General features: G+C 50.1%; 11 protein-coding genes across 11 annotated transcripts; 4 read left to right on the forward strand and 7 right to left on the reverse strand.

Moving 5' to 3' along the window:
- Positions 1-683: 683 nt before the first annotated feature.
- N7508_001592 (uncharacterized protein) lies at positions 684-2,612 on the reverse strand (the record flags this gene model as incomplete). The annotated part of the gene is made up of 2 exons (XM_058459658.1): positions 684-1,981; positions 2,063-2,612. The coding sequence occupies 2 exons, from the start codon at positions 2,610-2,612 to the stop codon at positions 684-686; spliced, it is 1,848 nt and encodes a 615-aa protein (XP_058323190.1).
- Positions 2,613-3,366: 754 nt separating this feature from the next.
- On the reverse strand, positions 3,367-3,988 carry N7508_001593 (uncharacterized protein; the record flags this gene model as incomplete). Its single annotated transcript, XM_058459659.1, has 4 exons — positions 3,367-3,391; positions 3,444-3,538; positions 3,598-3,756; positions 3,809-3,988. 4 exons carry the CDS (start codon positions 3,986-3,988, stop codon positions 3,367-3,369), a joined length of 459 nt encoding a protein of 152 aa, XP_058323191.1.
- A 1,123-nt stretch (positions 3,989-5,111) lies between these two features.
- On the forward strand, positions 5,112-5,984 carry N7508_001594 (uncharacterized protein; the record flags this gene model as incomplete). The annotated part of the gene is made up of 2 exons (XM_058459660.1): positions 5,112-5,495; positions 5,586-5,984. 2 exons carry the CDS (start codon positions 5,112-5,114, stop codon positions 5,982-5,984), a joined length of 783 nt encoding a protein of 260 aa, XP_058323192.1.
- Positions 5,985-6,370: 386 nt separating this feature from the next.
- Positions 6,371-7,629, reverse strand: N7508_001595 (exosome non-catalytic core subunit RRP42; the record flags this gene model as incomplete). The annotated part of the gene is made up of 2 exons (XM_058459661.1): positions 6,371-6,991; positions 7,090-7,629. 2 exons carry the CDS (start codon positions 7,627-7,629, stop codon positions 6,371-6,373), a joined length of 1,161 nt encoding a protein of 386 aa, XP_058323193.1.
- Positions 7,630-8,875: 1,246 nt separating this feature from the next.
- Positions 8,876-11,250, reverse strand: N7508_001596 (serine/threonine-protein kinase; the record flags this gene model as incomplete). The annotated part of the gene is made up of 2 exons (XM_058459662.1): positions 11,059-11,250; positions 8,876-11,005 (listed from the first exon to the last, which is right to left on the reverse strand). The coding sequence occupies exons 1-2, from the start codon at positions 11,215-11,217 to the stop codon at positions 8,876-8,878; spliced, it is 2,289 nt and encodes a 762-aa protein (XP_058323194.1). The 5' UTR covers positions 11,218-11,250.
- A 1,828-nt stretch (positions 11,251-13,078) lies between these two features.
- On the reverse strand, positions 13,079-13,321 carry N7508_001597 (uncharacterized protein; the record flags this gene model as incomplete). The annotated part of the gene is made up of 1 exon (XM_058459663.1): positions 13,079-13,321. The coding sequence occupies one exon, from the start codon at positions 13,319-13,321 to the stop codon at positions 13,079-13,081; it is 243 nt and encodes an 80-aa protein (XP_058323195.1).
- A 2,537-nt stretch (positions 13,322-15,858) lies between these two features.
- Positions 15,859-16,875, forward strand: N7508_001598 (uncharacterized protein; the record flags this gene model as incomplete). The annotated part of the gene is made up of 6 exons (XM_058459664.1): positions 15,859-15,920; positions 15,988-16,014; positions 16,062-16,320; positions 16,379-16,504; positions 16,575-16,724; positions 16,774-16,875. 6 exons carry the CDS (start codon positions 15,859-15,861, stop codon positions 16,873-16,875), a joined length of 726 nt encoding a protein of 241 aa, XP_058323196.1.
- Positions 16,876-17,701: 826 nt separating this feature from the next.
- Positions 17,702-19,848, forward strand: N7508_001599 (uncharacterized protein; the record flags this gene model as incomplete). Its single annotated transcript, XM_058459665.1, has 3 exons — positions 17,702-18,493; positions 18,560-18,662; positions 18,716-19,848. 3 exons carry the CDS (start codon positions 17,702-17,704, stop codon positions 19,846-19,848), a joined length of 2,028 nt encoding a protein of 675 aa, XP_058323197.1.
- A 437-nt stretch (positions 19,849-20,285) lies between these two features.
- N7508_001600 (OB-fold domain-containing protein) lies at positions 20,286-21,530 on the reverse strand (the record flags this gene model as incomplete). Its single annotated transcript, XM_058459666.1, has 2 exons — positions 20,286-21,067; positions 21,398-21,530. The coding sequence occupies 2 exons, from the start codon at positions 21,528-21,530 to the stop codon at positions 20,286-20,288; spliced, it is 915 nt and encodes a 304-aa protein (XP_058323198.1).
- Positions 21,531-21,886: 356 nt separating this feature from the next.
- N7508_001601 (putative DRAP deaminase) lies at positions 21,887-22,567 on the reverse strand (the record flags this gene model as incomplete). Its single annotated transcript, XM_058459667.1, has 1 exon — positions 21,887-22,567. One exon carries the CDS (start codon positions 22,565-22,567, stop codon positions 21,887-21,889), a length of 681 nt encoding a protein of 226 aa, XP_058323199.1.
- A 379-nt stretch (positions 22,568-22,946) lies between these two features.
- N7508_001602 (DnaJ domain protein) lies at positions 22,947-23,904 on the forward strand (the record flags this gene model as incomplete). The annotated part of the gene is made up of 2 exons (XM_058459668.1): positions 22,947-23,103; positions 23,153-23,904. The coding sequence occupies 2 exons, from the start codon at positions 22,947-22,949 to the stop codon at positions 23,902-23,904; spliced, it is 909 nt and encodes a 302-aa protein (XP_058323200.1).
- Positions 23,905-23,955: the final 51 nt, after the last annotated feature.

Genomic DNA, 23,955 nt, shown 5'->3' on the forward strand with positions numbered 1-23,955 from the left:
GGCGAGAGACCGATACGATATGGACCAGGATCAACAAACCTACGGTTTTGATACGAAATCAGCTTGGGATCCAATGTAGTATGCTGTAGTAGCCAATAAAAGAAAACTGTACCATCAACTTGACTCGCACGGCGATCTATACTCAACTGTAATTCTATTCGACATTTAGCCCTAACAATCAAACCAGAAACCCCTCAATTAACCACAACCAGCCTAAATACCAATGATTATAAATGGACATGCACTTTATCTGACCAACCATCTGGAAAGAAGAGTCATAGTCATAGTCATATCAAATCAGACCGGCTAGCGCCACGTATTTCTATCTCTTTTCTTTGCAATCCATTCCTCCCTAGTCCAGTCGCCACGAAAACAATAATAATTACCAAATTAAAGAGAGAATAAGACAGACAGAGGTTGGACAGGACAGAACGTTATGTCCTATACCTCAGCCAGGTTGCCACCACACCCGCGATTCCCATTCCCATTCCATTCCCACCGAAAGCCGAACATGCGCCGCGGACGCCATGCGACATATGCCCATGTCCATGCCCGAAACGCCAACAAGAGAGACAATAGAGACAGAGAAAGCACAGGAGAGGAGAGGATGAGAATACAAGATGAAACAAGGAGACAAAGAAAAGCATCTCATGCAAAGTCACATACACGCACGTGAGCATCTCTCACGCCCCATCCTCAATCCCATCCAACCCATCAATAAGCGACTGGGAAGGTTTCCTCCCAGCCCCATAAACCATCTCCATAAGCTTGGCCTTCTGTCGTTCACGTACAGAACGGAGATAATCATACGTCCCCTCCAACCCCCGGATCTGCCCATCAATCACAGCCTCAACAGGCCCAAGCATTCGCCCCGCGCTCCCTGAATTCCCTGCCCCATTGCTTCCATCCACGGACCCAACGAAACTGACGGAATCATTCCGTCGCACGAGCGGACTGACTAGTTTCCGTCGCAATGTTTCGAGATTCACCTTTAGCGTGAGGAGACGACCGCGATGATCGACGAGGAGATGTTTATTCGCGACTGTGCGACTGCGCACGTTCGCGAGGAGTTTCTTGTTCTTCTCATATTTGCGCACGACTGAAGCGTCAGGACCGAGAACGCGTGTCCAGAGGGATGAGAGCATTTCGCCCTCTGCACGTTCTTGGGCGTCTGATTCTCTGACGACTGTTCGTTGCAGGTTGAGAAATTGGCGGTCGATTGATTCGAATAAGGCGAAGAGGGCTGTCGAGTGGGAGAGTTCGCTGTTGATTGATTCTTCTAAGACGGAGAGGAACTCGGTGAAGGTTCGGGTTAGGGTTGTGCGGGTTCGTTGGGCGGAGGTTGGTCCGAAGACGGCCATCACGAGGTGGCCTAGGGGTGTTGTTGTTGATGAGGCTGGGGTGCCGTTTTCGAATTGGGAGCGTTCTAGAGCGCCCAGGCGTGAGAGCATGTTGTGCATGTTGTCGAAGACTATTGTTGGGAGGGAGCTTGGGGGTTGGGCGGAGAGGGTTTCCAGTTCGCGTTTTGCCCAGTCCATTACTATGAGGATGGAGTCGATGTCTGAGTCGACGTTTGCGAAAAAGCGGGTCAGTTCTAGGGAGAGAGATTTGAGGGAGTCGGAGAGTTCGTCGAGTTGGTGGACGATTATTGGGGCGCTGGTCATGTTTGTGCCGCGGACTGACTCGCTCAGATCCCAAACTGCTACACCTGTTTCTTGGAGCGTTCCGATTTGCTGCACTCCGTTTTCTGAGTAATATATCAATGGTTCGAAGGAGCGCGCAAAGCCGGATAGCTTGACGAGGTCTGGGATCGATTGTGGGAGGCCTGGGAGGAGGAGGGCGCGCATAAAGGCAATGGAGACTAGGAGCATGACGATTGAGAGGGTGGTGTTAGATTTGGAGCTTGTCATGCGCTCGAACTTGGAGCGCACCCAGCCAAACATGGCAGCAATGGGTTCTCGGTGCTGGACTTCTGCACGCACTGCGAAGCGAATGTCTTCATTCCCAAGAACATGTTAGTATACCCGCGCCTGCAGCTGAAACCAGATCAGACAGGGCCTACAGTTGCTCAGATTCTCTGCTCCAAAGCCCGGTTCATCGTCATCCGGACTATGACGAGGCGTACGATCTGACCTGGGAGCCGGAGCCGGACTAGGAGATCGTCCATTGAGAGGTGTATCTGCACCGGGTGGTAGAGGCACATTAGCCGCGACTGTGGTGTCGCTACCTTTCCCAGTGGCTGGTCTTTCGAGCGCATCCTCGTACTGTGGACTTGGTTCGCGTGATTGCGACGGCGACACGCTCAGCCCGACTGTGGGCTTGAGCTGCAATCGCTCTGTTTGGGGATTACCTTTGCGCAGGTAGGGCTGGTGGCGGTACCACCCACTGCCCTGGACGTATTCGTGTTGGAAGCCTGGAGGTGACCAGCGCTCCTGGGCTGGGTCCTCAAGGTCCCCATCTTCCCCGTCGGACTCCTCAGACCGGAACCCAGAATGTTGGGAGGGAAGACCAAACATTGGTGATCGGTGGGGATTTGTGTTGCTCTCGAAGTCTTCGAGCGAAGCATCCAGGGATGGATGGTCGTCGAAGACGTTGTCTAGCTCATCCAGCATGGCGGACGGCGTACCGTGAGTGTCGCGCCCCAGTGGGAGAGTCACTGCCGATGCGCAGCGACAGGGCGCAAAACGATCCTGGCGGGAGTAGAGTTGGGAACCAGTTAAATTCCCTCAGATCTAGAGTCAGTAAACGCGCCTGGACGGTCAGTCTGCGCAAGTCGTTATAGTTGGCGCAATCAATGCGCCGATGCGATAAGGTATCCGATGCGATACAATAGGCTTGTGAGTGCGATACAGATTCTTGAGATCGATGCGCTGAAGATGCGATCAAGGTTATATGGACTGGGATTGAAACGCCTCGTCGAGCAATGCAGGAAGGAGGAGATCCCCTCACTTGTAGAGTCGAGGAGGCTGGGCCAATCAGCCTATCCATCGGTCATGTGCTGAGACTCGAGGCGTGTACACAGTACTTCATGTATACTAGCAAGGTACATTGTTGACAGTTGATCACTGCGTCACAACGAGGTACCCACCAGGTACATCTCAAGTGCAGCTGTGCCTGACCGCCCATGTTTGCCCAATCCATACATCTGACATGATGGGCCAATCATAATACACGGTCGCATCATAGTTAAGACAAGCTGTTTGCAATACGTTTGTTAAGTTTAATGGGATATGAGGAACAAAGAGGAGATCAAAATCTATTGCGGGTGTAATAATAATACATGCCCGGTTCCTTGGATACCCGGAAATCAGCCCACGCCAGTGAGCCCAAAAAAAAAAAAAAGAATGCCAAAAGTCGTCAAATCATTTATGCGCAGGCCTCCTTGAGGTGACTGGAAAGGGGGTTAGTTTCAGCTTCAGCTTTGGGGTGTGGGTCGGACTAACGTGATGAGGTCGTTGCGCTCCTTGCCCTTCTTGAGACCACCGAAGGCCATCTTGGTTCCGGGAATGAACTTCTTGGGGTTCTCGAGGTACTTGAACTGTACGACACGTAGTGTTAATAATGAACGCGACATAAACTGCTGATATTAGGACTTACAAGAGTGTCCTCGTTCCACTCAACACCGGCCTGCTTGTTGGCGTCGGTGTAGGAGTAACCCTCGGCAGAACCGGTCTTACGGCCAAAGAGACCGTTCAGGTTGGGGCCGACCTTGTGGGCACCACCAGCCTCGACGGTGTGGCACTGGGCGCAACGGGTCTGATATAGCTGTCAGTGTTGTTCGGCACATGTACCAGTCGAAGCTACTCACCTGGAAGAGCTTGGCACCCTTGGCGGCGTCACCTGGAGTGGAAGTCGCGTTAGCCTTGGATTCGGCGGCCTTGTTCGCTGGAGCGTTGACGGCTTCGCGAGTTTCTTCTTTCTTGCGGTCCATGACAGCGGAAACTGCCACCATGGAGTGGACGCAGAAAGTGTCGAAAGTGACGGTCATGTTGAAAAATTATGACCAGGGGATGGATGCAAAGGTTGAGGTGAAGGCGATGCGAGAGGTTGCGATGAGGATGAAGTAGGTCAGGCGTATGCTAAGGTCAGACTGCATCCGAATGTCGAAAACATCTCAAGTGAGGAAACCACATCGTGGCCATAATACCGTCACTCTTCCTCGCGCGCAACTCAACTCAAGCACCTTCACCTGCACTCAATGGCGTGGAATTGGAGGAGAGTCTTACCGGGAGCGAAGGAGTCGTTCTTGGGAGCCATTGTGAAGTATTATGAAGAATATAATCGTAGATTAATAGTTGTACAAGTTTGAAGGAAAATGTGGAAGGGAGAGAGCAAGTTTTTCCCTTATGTAGCCCGGCCACTCTCGTAATCCGGGCAGCGGCCAATCAGCGTCGAGATTATTCAGGTGGACGGGCGCAACCGGGAACTTCGGTGTGTTCGCTTTCTTCTGAATGCCCCGGATACTCTTCTTTCTCTTGTTATTGTTGGGATTCTAGAATGTGGCAACCGGCTTTTACTCTTCACGTTCGATGAGTTACCCTGTTACGCCTCATGATCTCATCCCTCATCATCAGCCTGAATCTGCTTCCGAGCTATAGCTCCCTTATACTATACATAGCTGCATATGTAACATTCAAAGCCCGAGACATTCAAACTCCTGCCCGGGGTCCCTTTCATCACCCCGGGGCGACGTGGTCATATCCCTTCTTCCGATAAATGGCTGCCGGTTCCCCGTAGCTTCGAAATGAGTCTTCTTTCATTCGCCCCGGCTGATCCGCATGTGGATCCTGAGGCAGAGACGGTATACTTCCGAGTGAAGTCCGAACTGAATTTAGCCGCAACTACGTAGTTATGAACTAAAGTATAGATTATCCATTAAGAGTACACTAATACAATAAATAAACTTCACAAATGGATATATTGTAGTTCAATTGATATCAAAACCAGCAAAACACCTGACCAGCTCAAATTTTAACTAGACAGCACATGCGGCCACTCCGGACTAAAATACCCGCAGTCCCGAGTCACATGATCCTCTCCAAAAATTGCAACTCCGCATCAACAAAAAGTCGCGATAGCCACCTCACGTCAGAGAAAAGGCAAAAGCAAGAATGCCAACCCCAATCCCAAATTTCCTCCTCCCACGAGGACCACCGTCAGCCATGATGCTGCGCACCCTCCGACGCCAAGCGCAACCACAACGAACCTTCAGCACAACGCGCACAGCCTTGAAAAAGGCCAATGCCAACAGCAACAGCAAACCTCGTGTCCTCGAAAAGCCAGACAAATTTAGACCCCCGTCGCACCCCCAGCGCTATGTAGCTCCCTCCCCGCAAAACGCACCCCCAGGCCAACCATTCGAATATGGTCCTCGCACAACCCCCAAGCAAATCGAGGAGCAGAATACCAAGCAGTATCCGAATATGTTCCCGCCCGAAGGGACGGTTATGCATAAGTTTTTGACGAGTAAATGGATTCATATCTGGATTGCGATGGTGAGTGTACACTTGACTTACACATACCTTACCTGGAACACAATCGCCACAACCAGCCCAATCGCAATTGCTAACCACTCTCTTATCTAGAGCATCCTCACCACCCTAGCAACATTCACCTTCACAACAAACTTCAAAGCAACCTCGCCATTCGCACATCTCCTCCCTAGCTGGTCGGAGCTCCTAACAAGCCCCTTCAGTACGATTGGACGGGCGTTCTCTGTTTGGCGCATGCATGTGCAGCATGAGTCTATGCGTGTGCGGGAGCAGAGACATCGTCGTGTTGAAGATGCTGAGAAGAGGAAGGCCTATCGGGTCGCGCATGGCTTGGAAGAAGAGGAGGTTAAGAAGGATGAGGAGGTGAAGGAGGGTGAGGTTGATGTGCAGTCTCCTGTTGCTGCTGAGGGGGTTGGGGCTGTTGCTGAAGGGGAATTTGTTGATTGGGAGGGGAAGAAGAGGCCTGTTAAGAAGTGGTTTGGTATTTGGTGATTTGTCTATCCCATGTCACTTTTGGGGGTCAGTAGGGAGGAGTCGTACGGTATGATGTGCCCGTTTAGGGGCTTGTTATGCGTGTGTGGAAATGGGGGTATAGGTGGGGTGAATTGCCTAAATTGGGCATTTTGATATTGATATTGACGTTGATCTATGATCAAGTCATGTACATTAAAATATTGTTTTGCATAGTCCATAGAAAGATACTCCAGCTCAATACAAGTATACAAAAGACAAGAAAAGTAAAAAAAAAAAAAAAGGAAGAAGAATGTTGCGACAACACCATCTCCAAACTCCAATTGCAGAAATAGATGTAACATCTCAAAGCATATGCAATACCTATCCAGGGATATTCTTCTAATTATACAACAAAAAATCCATATTCAAATAACCTCAACACCCTCAAGCCCCTCAAGCACTTCCTCTCCAACACCCCCCTTCCCAAGAACAGCCTTAACCATCCGGGCAATAACACTCCTCTTGACACCACCTCTCCGCGGCCTCCAAACACGGGAAACCTCATCCTCCCCAGTAGCAGGGTTAAGCAAGGCAGATTCATCAGACGCCGTCGCACCGAGCATATTTACATTCTCGGAATTGGGAATACCAGGGTTCGTCAAGCGCGAGGGTGGGTCGATAGTGCGGATTGAGAGGAGCTTGAGGGCATCTGAGTCTCCGGTGCGGGTGACGGAGATGGCCAGGACAGCGTCTGCGACGGCGATTTCTTCGCGGTTCGGGTCGAAGATGATGTTCTCGCCAACGGAGATGACTAGTAAGGTTACTGGTGGGCGGACTGGGTGGGATTGCGCTGTTGGTGTGTGTTTTGTTGGTTTGGTGGTGATGCGTGGGTAGAGGTATTCAGCGACGGCCCAATCGTCGTCGAAGAAGGGGTCTTCTTCGCCGGTTGATTTCAATTTTGGGAGTTTAGTGCTTAGGAGGGCGAGATGGGTTGTTAGGGAGAGGAGGGGGAGGGGGTAGGCGAGGGGTTGCGAGAGGAGGAGGACCTATGGGTATGTCAATTAGTTTTCTCGTTATGGGCGTGGTATATCGAGGCCACGGGCTGCAGCGTCTCTTGCGCGGGATATGAAGAGGAATCACTCACATCAATATACAACCTCCAATGCCAACGCTTGTTAATAACAAGCCTCCCCTTCAACCCACCAGCCATCTCAGCATCCTTTCCATCCTCAACGGAACCCACAAGACTCTCCCTCATCATTTCAGACAAGAAAACAGGCAAAGCATCATCATCCCGGAACCCAGGAATCTCAATAGACATTTGCACCCACTCTCCCTGCCCAGAAACAGCAGCAGAGCCCTCCCCACCCTCGCGATTCAGCTGGTCACCCTGCTGGCCCAGACTGCGTGAGTCGAGGGTATCAGCGGCAACGACTGTCTTCTCAACTTCGGCTTTGACACCGACAATTGCCTGTGTGCCATCTGCGAAACCGATGCGCGCACTGCCGTTTGTGCCGGGCAGGATGTTTGTTTCTGCGCTTAGAGGTCTGAATTGTGTGGGTGAGCGGCCGTCCGGTCGGATTGGTGATTTAGGGAGGCTGAGGGAGGTGTAGAGGTAGGAGAGTTCGGCGGGGGAGAGGTGGGGGACTTGGGAGGCTGATGTTGCTTGTCTTTGGGAGGCCATTTTGACGGTTTGGTTTATCCCGAGTTTCTTTCAAGGATTGAGGGGCGATTGGTATGGGAATAGGGTGTTGGTGAGCTTTGAGATGCTTGCGCGAGGTTATCGTACTGTTGGCGATTCAAATGTGTGGTGATCGGCCTGCGATTTGGCAAGGGCGTGTGGTGGCCTTTGAATGCAGTTGTGTTTAAACGCGCAGACTGGAAGCTGTTGCCAATCTAGCTTCAGCTTTAGGTTGGTGGTTTACAAACGGGGAGGAAAAAAGTTGGTAAGGTCGAGCAGAGCAGTCTCAATCAGGAAATTTGGGCGGAGAATTGTTGTTCCGCTGATATCGGTGGAGATGAATTACCATCACGATCCTTTCTACTGACTGGAGGTGTCCTAATTCAATGTCATAATTCCCTCTTGCTATGATACTACAGAGCTGAAACCATTAGTATTTATATTTGTGTTATTCCAACGATTCTTTCACTCTTGCGAGTGGCAACCATTTTCTATACTGACTTCAAGTCACAAACTTAGTTCTACTACGAAAACAGAGAAGGATATGTGAGCAGATTGAAATGCATGTATGTACCGAGGTAGTAGTATGTAGGGTCTGGTCATCGCCAGAGAGAGCTATATTACAAGAGTATATAAACGGCTGGATCCCCGCCAGCGTCAAATGGGGAATGATACAATAGAGTGAACAGGCAAGCAGGCAATGAATTGGGAGCAATATAATGCAGGAATGAGTGAATAAGGGAAATAGACGGGATGAAGTTGGTCAATGTACAAGGGGAGGGTAAGAAGTATATAAACAAAAGAAAATGAACGCCATATTCATCGAGAAGATGTGCAGGGTAGATCAGGTATGTGAAGCAAAGGAAAGGTGGTATATCGTGCGGCTCGCGCACATGGTATCAAATGTGAAGGAAAGGAAACACGCCCCAAACAATGTGAATGTGAATGTCAATAATGACGAACGAAAGGACTCCATGAAAGGAAAGGGAAATGTGAAACAAGGCCGTATCCATCTATAACAAAAGGCTTGTAGGGGTATGAAGTGGAAATGAGAAACCTGTGGCAAAAAACCATGCCCATATGTGAAAATGAAAACTCCCCGAATGGCCAGACCGTGGGGAGAATAAACAATAATGCCCGAATCGAATTCCATACGCCTTGAGCTCAGTCTTCCGTGTTGCAATTTCGCCAGATTTTTGTGCTTCTCGCTTTGAAAAGTCGTGTATGTTGAAAAGGGAGAGGGTCATGTTTAGATGAAGTTAGATCCACGGGCAAAGTAGTCGGAGCCCTTGTTGTGCCATTCAGCCTCCTCGTAGGGAGGTGTAGGCCAGTGGCGGTTGGCCGCCGCGTGGTCGACCTTGAGGTTCAATTTACTCGGTGTAGATTGGTGACCAAATGCGGTAGAGTCCTTGGCACTAGGAGAAGGTGTGGGATACGGGCTCGGCATAGTACGCGACTTGTCCGCATGGCGGTGAGTTAGCGTAGGCGACTCAGTAGACATAGACTGAGTTTGAGCCAGGCGCCTAGCTGCCTTGTTGGCCGAGTGTAACACTTCGTCCAGCAGCTCATCTTCTTCCTCGGGGGTCTCGTACCGATGAACTGGGTGGCCAGACATCTGCTTGGCTCGGCGCGTCCTGCTCGAGATCGGGCTCGGGTTGCTTGTGACTTGAGGCATGGACTGACGCTTGGTGGTGTTTCCATCAGCGCTCAGATGCACAGGGACATTGCTCAGAGTAGACGAATCTAATGAATACTTGACACTCTGGAGCGCCTTGTCCAGCTCGCTCAAGTCGGACCCTTGCTTCGCTTCGTTGTTAGCCCCATCAAGAGCAATAGATGACCGGTTTGACCAAGGGATGCAACCCGCGTTGGCCTCGATGTCATCAGTTGGTGGAGGAGCATTGCGTCCTGAAAGTCTGCGAGCGCGCTTGCGCAGATGCGAGAAGAAGCTCTCCTTTGCTGTGGGAGTGTTGTTGCCGGAGCCATTCAACATCCGCTCAGCTTCTTGGCGGTGTACGTCCGAGTAGTGGTTGCCGTCGGAGTTGACCGACAGTTGACGGCCAATCTTTGTGCTAGCCTTGCTATTAGAGGTGTCTGAAGACTTTGAGCCTTGGTTGTGGGCCACTGTCGCATTGGCCTGGGCGGTGACAGAGTTGGAAAGAGGGGAGACAGGGCGAATAGAAGGAAGAATAGGCATAGGAGCGCCGTTGGCCCAGGTAGCCCGCTTGGTATTTGCCGGGCGGACTGCCTTGACAGGCTGAATCTCAGGCACAGTCACCTGAGAAACGACTGGTGGCCGGGCAGGGATGTCCTCAGCAGGTGCAGGGCTATCAGACCGAGCGATCAATGACCGGCGGAACCAAGAAGGCTTAGACGACAATGTAGGAGAGTCGTTGGGGGTAAGGGTGGGCGACTTGAAGCTCCTGTCAGACTGCTTGCGACCCAGGAGTCTGGCCGAGGTCGAAGACTTGGGGCGCACGGGATCGACCGCGTCGGCAAAGTACTCGTGGTTCAATGCTTGAGTAGATGTAGGGCGGTTCTTGGGGTCCCACATGAGACACCAGGTGACGAACTCAGCGAACGCCGCTGGCCACTGTGGGGGTTGAAGTACTGCATCCATCGCGTGAGGTGCCATCTTGGGGAAGGTGAAACCAAGTTTGTGAGCCAAGCGGGATCCTTCGCGCCATTCACCACCACCAATCTTCGCGCCAGACTTGCTATACCAGTTTCCGGGGCTGCCCATGATCTCACAGACGCGCCAAACCTGGTCCACCTCGTTGCCTCCAGGGAACAGGGGCTTCAGTGTAGCAATCTCCACCGCCATAGCTCCCATCGCCCACATATCCACCGGTGCGGAGTATTCTCCGGCTCGTAAAAGCACCTCGGGTGCGCGGTACCATCTCGTCGAGACGTATGTTGTGTACGGTTGCTTTGAGTGGGTTTCACGCGCCAGACCAAAGTCGGCAATCTTGACGGTGTAGACAGGAGGAGTAGAGGGAGGGGTGACGAGATTGGAGTAGCGGCTGAAAGTGGAATCGTTGGGGGCGGAGGTCGAGACGAGAATGTTCTCGGGCTTGATGTCGCGGTGGAAGAAGTGGTGGGCGTGGATGTGGTCCAGACCGGACAGGATCTGGTAAAGAATGCTCTTGACGTGCTTGCCGTCAAATGCCTTGTGGTCACGGGCCTTCATTAATTGGTAGAGGTTGCCGTCCATGTATTCCATACAGATGTGAAGCTTGCGGGAGAGGGGGTCCAGGAAGATGTCGAGGGCGGGAACAAGGTGAGGATGAATGGGGAGGGTCCGGAGGAAGATGACCTCTCGCAGGTCCAGACATGGTGCCAAAGAGTCGAATGTCTTCTTCATGGTTTTGATCGCAACCTGTGTCTATGTTAGTCATCGCGCATCACCCGGGCACATATAGCATTCCATACCATCGTTCCTCTCCGAGCAATGTGGGCTCCGGCAGTGCGTACACGTGCTACGGCGACGCTACCAAAGCTGCCATCGCCGATCTCCTTGATCACTTCAAAGCGATCTTCCAAAGTGGCCATCGAGGTATGTGACCTCGGGGCATCATATGTGACAGTCATAGTGTCTCTTCAGGTCTGGCCAGCAGATCGACGAAGAAGGGGTTTCTATTCTGGTCAGCTCAGTACTCAATACAAATATCAGAACCTAGGCGGACTCACAATTATGTAGGGGGAAGAGTGTAGTATATGGATATAGGGAATCAATTGCAGCAAGTGCTCATATGTGGGATTCAGTGCGAGCCAGAAGATTGGATTCCCATGGAGGAAAAGTAAGGAGTGACAAGGTAGTTGGAAGAGGGGGAGTGAAGGTGGTCATGTAGTGGGCGATCTGGACAGACCACTTAATGGGTACGAAGCAATAAAAAGAAATCCAGAATAGGAGAAGACCCGTTCTAGGTGGAGGGATCGGAGGACCGAGGGTGAGCCCCTGACGCGCTGACAGCTCGAGCTCCTAGACGGGGCCGTGGAGACGGTAAATTAATCACCTTAGGCCGTTGCAGATCAGTCCACCGTGGCAAAGTGGGAAATGAGCAAAAGGCTATAATCAGGCAAAGGAGATGTTTAGTAGAATATCACATATCAAAGAGAAAGAGAGAAAAGATGGGGGGAATTAATGAGACTATAGAGAAAGGGAAAAATAGGAATACAACACCATACGATACCACAATAATACCAACCCACAGAGAGAGAGCCACCAATACAATTCAAATACAAGCAAGTACCGGGTTCCTCCCGTGTCAACCAATGGGACCAACTGTGTGGAACGGGTACCTTATTCTTTATTACACATAAACATTGATTAATAGCTAATTTATTCTCTTCCAAAAGAAATATGAACTATGTCTCGTATTCTCTCGCTTCTCATTAATACACAATCTTATAAACTCTCTGTATTGTACGGTAGTCATCTGATGCACGGCGCCTAATAATTCGGGGGTTGGGCATACACCTGCAGCCTGTAACCTTTAACCACGCCAGTCCTGTGTTGGCTTTGGGCCGCGTCCTGTAATTTTACTGCCTCGAACTATCACGTCAAATCATTTCGGTCCTTCTATATCTATCACCTGAGATCTTTGTACGAGTCACCTCCCCATGTAGATGTAAATGTATGCACAGCTGAGAGCAAGGAGTTTCCCATATGTCATCGTCCCACGTCGGAGTTGTCTGGCAAGTTTACAAGGATTCTCTCGCTGTCTCACTCTCACTCTTCACTCTTGTGTTGCCACCCTGATCTTCCCGACCATCCGAGCTTTCCTGGGGAGCTTTTTGATAGACCAATGTTTGGGTGCAATTAGGTTCGGCTTCGGCCTCCAGAGCTTACATGCTCTGCTGCATATGAGGGGTTCTTTGTACGGAATACACGGTCTAGGACCCGTATGCAGGTCTCGCATCCTTTGTTCGACTCAAAAGTTCGCCTCGATGGTTGCCGTGGAATCCGTCTTGACATCATGAGTTGTTACCGCGTCATCCGGCTTTTCTCCACACAAGGGGACACACGTCCCGAGGACACAGACGCGGAAATGAAGAGTCGATCTCCAGGTATTGCATTACCTGCAGGAAGTTCACCTGTCAACTTTGACGAACCCTGGGGCGACCGTTGGCCCGCAAAGGATCCAAGATTATTAGATTATTGGTTTTACACATCCATTCCTATTCATCTACTCCCAACACCCATCGTTTCAATCCTCGGCAGTCGCCCCTATCCGATCTCAAATCTCAATCCTGAAAGGGGAAAAATCCAATACCAGTGGATCAAAGCCAGCAACGCGAATATACACACCGCGTCTCAATACGCCACTCAAAACCCCGTCACCCAAATACAGACCTCATAGTGCGATGGAGTCAACAACGCCATTGGCCAGACCCCCAGAACAGCCCACTCGCTCCACGGTGATCCAATCTTTTGCTCCATCACAACCACTCACGACCCCTCAAATACCTCACGAACGTCTAGTGGTGCACCGGTCGACTCGGGGCACCGCGGAATGCTCCACCGTGGACCTCGTCCAGGCCCGTCCCTGCTACCCGCGACCACTATGCGCTCTCCTGCGAAGCCTAGTGGGTGATCGCGCATGTCGCCACTGGAAACTATTTGCTTTCCAGTTTGTCGGGAAGCGCCCTCTTGTTCCTTGGGTCTTCGAGAAGGCTGTTCCTGGGTGACCATGGAAACGACCAACTTAACTCAACGGTTCTTTGTCGCAAGTACATATATTCGAAGAGGCATCTTTACGAGCGGTAAAATAAATTCTCAGAGTTGAGTCCGTCTGGTCTTGCCACTTGTTACCCCCTCAACCTACCTCTTATCAGCCAGGCAACTTACTGACAAATCGACAGTCACAGACGGATTGTACATGCACTGTCCAAGTCCTGTCCTTACAGCATGCTGGTACCTGCTGGTACCTGCACAAAGGAGGTTGATCCCGACCTCCCTAAATTCAAAATCCCAAATTACCCACAAAAAAATAAAGGATTGCCCAGGAACACACCGTTAGCAGTAAACCAATGCAAGCTAAATGCCTTAGTCCAGCCCAAGCGGGCCCACCCCAAACACCGAAAGTCTCCAAAATGCTCCAGTCACGATGATGTGAGCATCCCCAAATCGCTGGTACATACACACAGATCATGTCAGATCTAAATGGCGGATCGAATCGTGCATACCAACTGCCGGTGCTCCCAGTAGAGTACGGTTCCACCGTCACTGTAGTAACGCATAAACCCAGAAACAAAATGAAAGCCTAAACCCCCTAAAGGCAAACTAAAAGACCGGCATCTTTAACCTAACTCTACACAGTTGAGACTTCTGCGTTTCAGGAAGGTGTTACTTATTCGGCGCTTAATATATGCCCTTATTCCTTCATGGTTAGACTGGACTTCGCCCCCCTTCCCTGCCTCGTGCCCCTCGGCCCCTACCCCTTCCGCAGTGATGCTATATGGATAGACAATCTGCGGATCCCGGATGAAGCACTAATACCCGCCTAGGAAGGCCACCAGAAACTTCCAATGTTCCAATGATTTCCGCGCCGAACCCTGTCCCCGCCAGGCTGAGCCGGACGGATTATGGACTGCGAATTGATGATTACGGAGCCCGTGTAAAATTAGATCATCGCGACTTGTTGCGTACGTAGCAAATGTAGATTATGATATCCTCTTTGCCCCTCTAAAAGCCCCCCCTCCCCTTCGGCCCCGGCAGTGTAGGGCAGTGTAGCCCCTCCCCCTTTCCCCTGTTTGCACTGTACTCCGTATGTGTGTCATTTCATACTAGCCCCCCTCAGCCTCCCAGCATACTGGGACATAATTTCCGGCCTGTGGTTGACTTTGAAACTATCCCCTGTTCAGGATTTGGCATGTGGCCGGTATATTAGCATTGGCATTAGCGCCGGTTTCGGGCAAGCGGTGGGGTGGTGTGCTTTCTTTTTTGTTTTGTGGGCAATTACTGATGTGGGTGAATCAAATTATTGCTTCTATTTGCGGATTGGATAGTGTTTGTTTATTGTTACTTGACTCGTATTGTTATTGCTCGTTTAAGGTGGCATTGTTTTGCCGAGGCTGGTTTTGCTGTATAGTGTGTAGTCGACTGTTGGAATATATTGCTTAGTCTCATGTTGGTTTGGTGTGGCGGTTGGTCTGCCCCTTTTGTGGCTCTAGTGTTGTTGCTTTGATATCTTTGTTTCTGAGGTATTTTAGATAGGGGAGCTCGTTGAGGCATTTTATAGAAATTCTTCGAGAATGATCCTTTCGATTTAGATCGCCCCTTTTGTGAGGCTTGGTTGACAGCAGCAGACCAATCTCCTGACGGTTTAGTCAAATACTGATTCGAGAGTCGAAGCGGTTGTTGCTTGACTAAAATACACTCTGGTATTGTTTTGATATCCGTGGCTCCTTGAAAGTGTATCAAATGGAATTGATAGAGATTGTTAGAGCTATAAGCTCTAAGTCTTTTCTATTCCGACTTTTATGTGAATCGCATTGCTGACACCATTTCTAGGCAACCACAGCTCGGGCACCCGAGACTGGGTTGAAAAAAAAGGTGGAACCGCCAAATGAGGTTGATAACTATGCTGAAATGATTACTCTCTTCGGAGCAGTCGTGTAGAAACTGTCCAATATTTTATCAGTGGCACTGTCTAAGATTTATGGCACCTGTTGCCTTGCTTGGCTTGATTGGTTTGAAGCCATATTGCTTTGTTTCTTGTTGCCTTCCTTGGCAGAGAGCTGCTCGGCTTGAAGTTTCCTAATATCATACTACCTTCTTTGCTTGCCATCATCATACCCCATTCGCCTTGTGCTTCTATCAAGATTCAGACCAGGGGCTGATATATGAAGCAGAGATGCGTTTGACCGAAATTCAGATCATTCTACAGTTTATGTAAGGCTGTTTCATGCTTTTGCCCAGCTTGCACAAAGCTCCTAGGCAACCTTTTTCTCACTGGATTCATCAGGATAAGATGTCAGCTTTGCATGTTATATTGATTCCTACAAAACCCAAAAGTGAGCATTGATGAGGCCTTTCAACATGATGGGTTAGATTGAGCGAAGTGAACCTACGACGTCCCTCATTTCTTGAATGAGCACCGCAACCCCGGGCAACGCTCTCACCCAGCCAGCCAGCCATGGAGCAGCCTATAAATGATACTGTCTCTCCTTCGATTCCTTCCTCGTAAACTACCGCTTGAGAACCCCGATAATATTTTCGCAATCATTATGACCCCACGCCGCAACCAAGCCTCGATGCTTTATCGAAGCTATGACGAAACCCGTCAACTGTGAGTTTATCGAGCCAAAAAGCTTCAAAGAATACATGTAGAAGAAATGTACTAACAACATATCTAGTCTCGAACAGATCTCGCTCCCCGCCTTGTGAGTATCCCGTATCATTCAATGTGTTGCGTCGCTCACAAGTATAGGATCATCTGCTGTGTCTGCCACACCTATTATATCAAGTCTAATTTCCCCGCGAATCAGCTCAACAACCTCTGCCAGGCAATTTACGAGAACAAGGAAGATACCTATGATCCTCACCGTGATATCCCCTCCCCCACCCAACAGGTTGCAAAGTGCATTACCTGCGCCCAAAGCCAGGTGGTTGAGCGGAAGTGTGACCATTGCGATAAATTTCGCAGCCTCCACGATTTCTCAAAGAATCAGCGTTCCCGCAGTACCTCTGTAAGTTATATTCTACCCCGTTTTTTGGCAAGTTCAATGAATAACGCTTTTTAAATAGTACTGCGTGTATTGCATGCAAGAACAGATGGGAACCGATCCTGATGCTGAGACTTCTCGTATGCAGACTCTGTGTAAGAAAGCTCGCAACCCTGATTTGTACACCGGGCTCGGTGCAGCATTGAAAGTGAGTGATAAACACTACATGGACGGGCAATTTTGGAATATGGATTACTGAAGCAAGGGTCATCCTTCAGGTGAATCGCAACGAGGTCAACGATGACTACAAGAGTGCTCATCAGGCTCGTCGTGCCCACGAGGCCAGCCGAATTTACAGTACTGACCCCCCCCCCCCCCCAGGCATGCCCGCTATGCCCACTCAGCATCAATACTTTGACCGCACTCCCGTGGGTCTCAGAGATCTCATATCGATTTAGAGCTTGCTGACACATATAGCGCGCCGGTCACAACAGGCTGCCTCTTCCTGCGCCTCAGCGGGCTCCTTCTCTCCTCCTCCATCGCCGTCTTGACAACAGGGTTGATGGGCGATACCTGTGAGTTGCTGGATGCATATGCTGCTGGATGCATATGCCTCGTTCTAGGATTTCTAACAGCTGGGTTTTCCTCTTGTTCCATGATTCTGCTTTTTCTTTTGCTTTCCCATTGCTTTTCCATTTAATTTTTCTTTTCCTTTTGCGTTTCTGTTGTCTGTGGAATGAGTTAGGATAATGAGATGAAATTCAAGATATATACTTGTAAGACTGTAAGCATAAATTACAGCGAACCATGGTTGATTTGTTGATGATGACATCGGTTCCCCACAGTAAACAAACACCTATAAATATCCTTTTGATTCAGGCAAATCACATAGACTCTTTTATTAGTACTTGATTATCATTCTAGATACAACGTATGTCAGGATCTAATAGCGAATTTATATAGCTTACCCCTTCGGTCTGCTGATCACGGCCTGAACCCATCGGATCCCACCCGACAGCTGGCGATGACATACTTGAATCGCTAAAAAAGTGCCCTTTCTCCCTATGATAGGCGCAACGAAATCGTAATTAATGCAGATGTCGCATGGAAGATGCATAGTAAATTGCCGATCATGACGCTCCAATGCAGCTAGTAATATGACAGTGAAAAGTTGTGGCACTCTAATATATTAAAGAGCGACCCCATACATAGTGTGACGTCTGAAGCACTTTGGATGGCTGCGATCGCCACAACGTTTCACTCGCCCCCCACCAGCCCTAGGCCCCTCAATTTGCCCAATTTTTCTTTCTTTCTGGAATTTCCACCCTCTGTGGCTGATTCTTGTTTCCTACGCATTCAAACCCTGATAAATCCGGGAAGAGAGCTTACATTTCCATTGGACCCCATGGCCTACGATGGGTACTATTCCAACCCCTACCAAACAGGCCCCATGAACCCTCCAAACGACGGCTACTCGCCGACTCCTCCATACCCAACCCAATACGACGAGCGCATCAACATGCCACAGCCTCAGATGCCGACAAATTCTCCAGCTCCAAATCCAGAGCTGTACCCTGAGCCCCGATACCCACAGAACCAGAGCCAGGACCACAATCCAGGCGCTATCAACGACGCCGTAAACTCCGCCGTCCACAGCAGTGGCTCTACAGGCTATCTCTCGCCAGAGGTATTGTCCCAGATCACAGCGACAGTCATCCAGCAACTCAAATCAACCGGCTTGGACAACATACAAGGATCACCTTCAGCCCCCGGTCCACCCCCGCCCCGCTCGCAATCGCAGCAGCCAGCCTGGCAAACAGATCCGTCGGTGCGACCGCATGCTGAGTCCCCTCCTGCTATGGCTGCGCGCAGCAACTCTATCCCCCCATCTGTTCCTGTCTCGGGTGGTAGCACGGAACCTTTCAAGCCATACGTTGAGCCATACGTTGAGCCTGAGTACGGTGATACTCGTCCCAATCCGAGACAAACCCCCGATCCAAGTTTTGAGCGACGGGGTTCTATGTCGAGTCAGGGCAGTGCACGCAGTCATCACAAGGAGGCTAGACCTAAGCCGCCTGATCGGGACGCTACTGTTATGGAGATGACGACACTTGAGCGGATTTGGGGTAAGTTGTTTGAGGAGGGGAAGCCTACGAGGAGGCTTGGTCAGTTTTTGCGTGGTATTGCGCTTCACTTGGTATGTGCTTTCCTTTCTTTTTTTTACCTTTGTTTCATGTTTGAGCATGAGTGTTGACTTGGGCAGATTGAGGATTACCCTCCTGGAAATACTATCGTGATCGTTCCTCACAAGCTTCAAAAATTTTACAAGGATACTCAGGTTTCGTCGGATTCGTACCCATGGCATGGTGAGTATTCTATACAATGTTCTGTTATTTACATGCTGACAGTATATATATAGATATTTTCGATGATCGCACATCTTCTATCTCACGGCTATTCCGCGATGTCGAGGCCGAACATCATCTTGTACAAGATAAGCTTAGCGAACGTCCTGATATTCCAGGCCTGACACCAAAAGGCTTCGAGAGATGGGCTACTCTAATGATCATCGCCAACCCCGAGCGGGAATATGAGCGACTTCAAAAGGCAGTTCTCAATATGCCGATCAGCAACCCTGACGACAAGAAAGAGCGCTTCCCCAAGGAAATCCCGCGCCGCCTCTTCCCAGATATTGGAGATCTTAAGATCAGAGAAGAGATCGAAGACCAAATCATGAAGCAGTGTGGCGTCGACCTCCCCGAAATCACTGTTGAGGAACGTGACGAAGCCACCCGCTCTAGAAGATCTCCCGTGTCAGCCACATCTTCCATAGATCGGACTCATTCATACGAACGAGGCAGGCCTCCACCAGCAAAATCATCCCCACCCACAGCAAAGCCGAGAGTCAGAACAGCCTCAACATCCCCAGTCGTAATCGACGACGAAGACGAAACAATCCCCTCCGCCCCGATTGAGCGCGAACGCAAGCCCTACAGAGCAACTCCAGGAGGTGGCAAAGTCTACGAAGGCCCCGGCTCAAGTACAGGCTCAGGCACCCAAGCCCCAAGCCACAGCCACAGCGGCTCCTTCTCCACCCCCAGACAAACAGACACAAACATAAAATCCCACCAACCACCATCAACCAGAATGTCAATGCCAGACGCCTACGACCGAGACTCACTCTACGCCCGCACAGGCTCAGGATCAGGCTCAAGCACAACACCCGGCCGACGCTTTTCCCGCGGCTCGCGTAGCTCATCTCGAAGCGTGAACCAGCGCACTGGCGATTACAGACATTCGGAGAGTGACCTACTAAGCCGAGACCGTGACCATCTGCCACGGTATGGTGGTATTTCCGCGCAGGATCTGCAGTACATGGAATCTCCTACTTCTGTTTCGCCGGAGGTTGATGAACCCAGACGATTCCATCATAACCGTGGGAGCAGTGCCCGTCCTGATGAGGATTACTATCGGGGCATGCTTGGTGGACAAGGCGGGGGACCTGTTCATACTCATGCCCATGGGCATGGGTATGATAAGTATTATCGGTGAGGGGTACTCAGAGATATTGATATTGATATTGATACTTGGTATTGTTACGGAAACGGACATGGATTTGGATATCTACTTTTTCTTTGGGCTTTTTTTCTTTCTTCTTCTGTCCTTCAAGCTTGTTTCCGGGGTCTTTGCTTCTTGTCTTCTTTATTTTTCTTGTGTTTCTCATGTCCCAGCTTGGCGTTTCCTGGCAACAAAGATACCCCTTCTTTCTGGGGATTTGGGATTTGTGCATGACTGATGATCTCATGTCGAACTTGATGTCTTGGGTATATCTGTCGATATAATTTGTGGATATCATCGAGTGAAAAAAGTAAAGTTGTTCCTCGCGGCCCATATCCACCCATCTCTCGTAAGGCATAGTATAGTATCATAACCCATAATTTCAAAGCAAAATTTATACACAACACAGCTCTGGAGTCCCATTTTAATCATTATGATCCACTCTTCTCCCACCCAAACCTCTTCATAACCCTTACCCCATCCTCCCGACAAAAAACTCCCTCTTTCTCCCTCTCCCTCTCTTCACGCTCATACCTTTTTGCAATAACCCTAGCATCCCTCTCCTCCCTCTCCCTCCTCTTAACACCACGCCTCTCGACCCTCCTCCGCTCCTCTAGCGCCCGCACATCCCCCATCTCAGCATCAACTCTATACCCCCTGATCTCCGCATCAGATAACACCCACGGCACGGAGAGAACCTCAATCAGGAAACGGAGGCGCTCATCTAGGAATGCCATTTCGGCGTTCGTGTCTGGCACAAGCGTGAATCGTTCTAGGTTTATTTGCATCTTTTGCCGGAAGAGGGAGAGGGTTCCTTTTACTCGGATTGTTGTCCCTGGTTGGAGCGGAATGATGTTTATTGGTTCTTTGTCTGTTGCTGTTATGTGGGTTTGTTGCGGGTTTGGGTTGGTGTTTAGGGTCGTTTTCGATGTGACGGAGAAGTTGGACCAGGGGGTTGCTTCTGCTTCTGGCTCTGGATCTTGGTCTGGGTCTGCTTGATCTTCTGCAGGTTGGTCGGTGTGTTTGGTTGATGGGTTGCTGTATGGTTTTGGCTTTGGTTGGGTTTGTTGTAGGACTATTATGTCGATTGTGGCGCCGCTGCTGTCGTCCAGCGTTAGGATTGTTCGTCGGGTTATTTCTGTTCGTGCCACTACTAGGCCTACTAGACTGACAAAGCGGATTGGGTGGTTGTTGTAGAAGAAGATGTTTTGGCCTGGGTGATTGTTAGCTTCGGGTTCGTTGTTTTGTGTTGTGTAGTTATATAGTTCGGGGAATTAGGTGTTGGGGCATAAACGTATCACATATTAAAATGTTCCGAAAATATAAAACAGCAGGATCAAAGAAACGCTCATATATACTAAAGGTGAAGTATAAAGCCCAATGTGAACGTGAAGATTTCACGCCAACGCCTTTTTTTTGGCGTCTCGGTCTCGGCGTTGGAGTACCCGTGAATAGCCCGGATATGCACAAGAACACTAGACTTGTCGATCTTCAGGGGGCAAAGAATTGACCAGGATTCAGAGAAAAGTGTAAAATAACCTACCAAAAAACTCGTTCGATCTTCGGAGGCGGTGCACATCTGCCGCACCCATCTTCACCCAGGTGAAGTGCGTTGGTGACGCCTTGAAGCAGAACGCGGGGTAGAAAGTGAGGTCCACATTGCCGTCTGTCGCCATTGGGTCATCTTTGTCTTGGGCGTTTTGTTCTTGAAATGTAGACTTTAGATCTTGAGATGTTGTTGCTCATGGATGAGGTTGGACTGGAACTGAATGTTGGACGGGGTCACGTGTCTGTATATCAAGTCGCGCGGCGCGTTTCAGTTGTAATTCACATATTCTCTGTATTTCTAGATTGCATTATATGTCTAGATATAACGCTTTACGTGCATTCACTATTTGTGCTCGTGCTTGACTCCACGTCATTATTAGGTCCAAAGAGCGCCCATATCAGCTGAGATACCTAGCTAGCACCTTATTAGTAAAGCTTAGGCAGACTAGCAGCATATTATGCAAGTAATTTTACATCTCCTCTATCAATAGAGAGAAATTTCCCCCTCCATCATCCTCTTCTTTGGATTCCGCGGGGCCTCCTCTTGCCTTCTCCTCTCCTCAGGACTAATATCATCAACATTAGTGCCCTTCTCACCAAGAGCAGCCCTAACCTCCTCCTCCCCATTCTCATGACCAGCAAAAGCAACCGACAAAATCTCCCGTTCCAATCCAGAGACATGCTCCCACTCAATGCCCGCCTCAGTCATCATCCTACACCCCTCAGACTCACCCACAAAAGTCTTCGGCTCCTTAACTCCAAAATAAACCTTATGAACGCCTTCTCTACCGCCCTCCGTCGTCCGCGCAATACGCTGCGCACACGGCGCATTCCCCGATAGCCGTTTTCCGCACGGCTCCATCGTTACGTACATGATAAGCTTGCGGCCAGCCTCAGCGGGGAGGATTGTGCTGATTTGGTCGTCTGCAACTTTGTGTACCGCTGCGTAGTTGGAGAAACAGCATTGCTCGGCGTGGGTGTTACCTGCTAGTTCCATTGTGTAGCCTGTTGAGAGGATGCGGTCGTCGGCGAAAATTGGGTCGTTGTCTTGGCGGGAGAGCAAGAGGGCGCCGACTCGGAAGTTTGTTGGACGGGGTGGTGATTGTTCAGCTAGGGAGAGGCACTTCTTTATGTAGGGTATGTGAGGGGAGACGTTTGTCGTCATAATGGGTGAGGTTGATTGGTGGTTTACGGGTTGTGTTGTAATTCGATGCGGGAGGAGGGGGTGAGTTGTAGTCTTGATTGAAGTAGCTTGTAAAGTGAAAAAAACACAGTAGCTTTTGAAAGTTGAGAGACAACAGTGGCGTTGTAGATGAGCTTGGAGTGTTCAAGGTGGGCTGGATGTCAAGTCGGGGTTCTATGGCAAAATGACGAAATGGTCCGTCGCGTAAAATCGCGTCAGCTTGGAAGGCAACGAAGTCCCTACACTTGTTGGTCTTTTCTTGAGACAGAATCTCGATCCGATCTACTTGTGTTAAAGCAAATCACTATCACAAATTCCAAGAAAGCTCAGGCCCAGCTGTTGCGTCTCATTCAAACTCGCAATGGCGAAAGGCGCGAAACCCGAGCAAAACCATGCCTCCGAGGAGGAAATGCCCTCCGTCGAGGAGAACCTTTACAAGATTCTCGGCGTAGCATCAGACGCGACCCCAGAAGCAATCAAGAGCGCATACAAGAAGAGTGCATTGAGAAACCACCCCGGTAAGTAGTTCCCCAAACACGCCCAGAACGGGTACTAACTCGATATTAGACAAGGTCGGCGAAGATGCGCGCGAAGAAGCCAACGCGAAGTTCCAGCGTATCGCGCTGGCATACGGTGTCCTCTCCGATTCACGTCGACGAAAAGTATACGACCGCACCGGCAGCACAGACGAAGCCTTCAGCGAAGATGGCGACTTCAACTGGATGGACTTCTACCGCGAGCAGCTATCAGCAATGCTCGACAAGCGCGCGATCTCGGACTTCCAGAAGAAATATCAAAACTCAGACGAGGAGACGAGGGATCTGCTTACGGCGTATACCACGCACGAGGGCGACATGGATGGGATTTACGAGACAGTTATGCTGTCCAACGTTCTTGATGATGATGAGCGGTTCCGTGCTATTATCAACCAAGCTATTGCTAATAAGGAAGTGGAGGATTTTGAGGACTATTCCCAGGAGCCAGAGGCGAAGAAGAAGCAGCGGGTGAAGAAGGCTCAGAAGGAGGCTAAAGAGGCGGAGAAGTTGGCGAAGAAGATGGAGAATAAGAAGAAGAAGGAGGCTGCCAAGGGGTCGAAGGGCTCGGAGGGTAGTCTGGATGATCTCCAGGCTTTGATTACCAAACGCCAGCAGGATCGTGGTGCTGGGTTCTTGGCTCGTTTGGAGGATAAGTATGCGCAGCCTAATGGGAAGAAGCGTGGTGTTGAAGATGAGCCCTCAGAGGAGGCTTTTGCTGCTGTTGGTGCTCGGAAAAAGTCTAAGGAGGGGGCAAAGCCCAAGTCGAAGAGGTCCAAGGCTTGAAATGGTCTTGCTATCATGTTCTGCATCATGTTTCGGCGTTTATCTTTGTCT

The sequence above is a fragment of the Penicillium antarcticum genome (assembly GCF_028974205.1).
Source record: "Penicillium antarcticum strain IBT 31339 chromosome Unknown utg000002l_segment0_segment0, whole genome shotgun sequence".
Classification (NCBI taxonomy): Eukaryota; Fungi; Ascomycota; class Eurotiomycetes; order Eurotiales; family Aspergillaceae; genus Penicillium; species Penicillium antarcticum.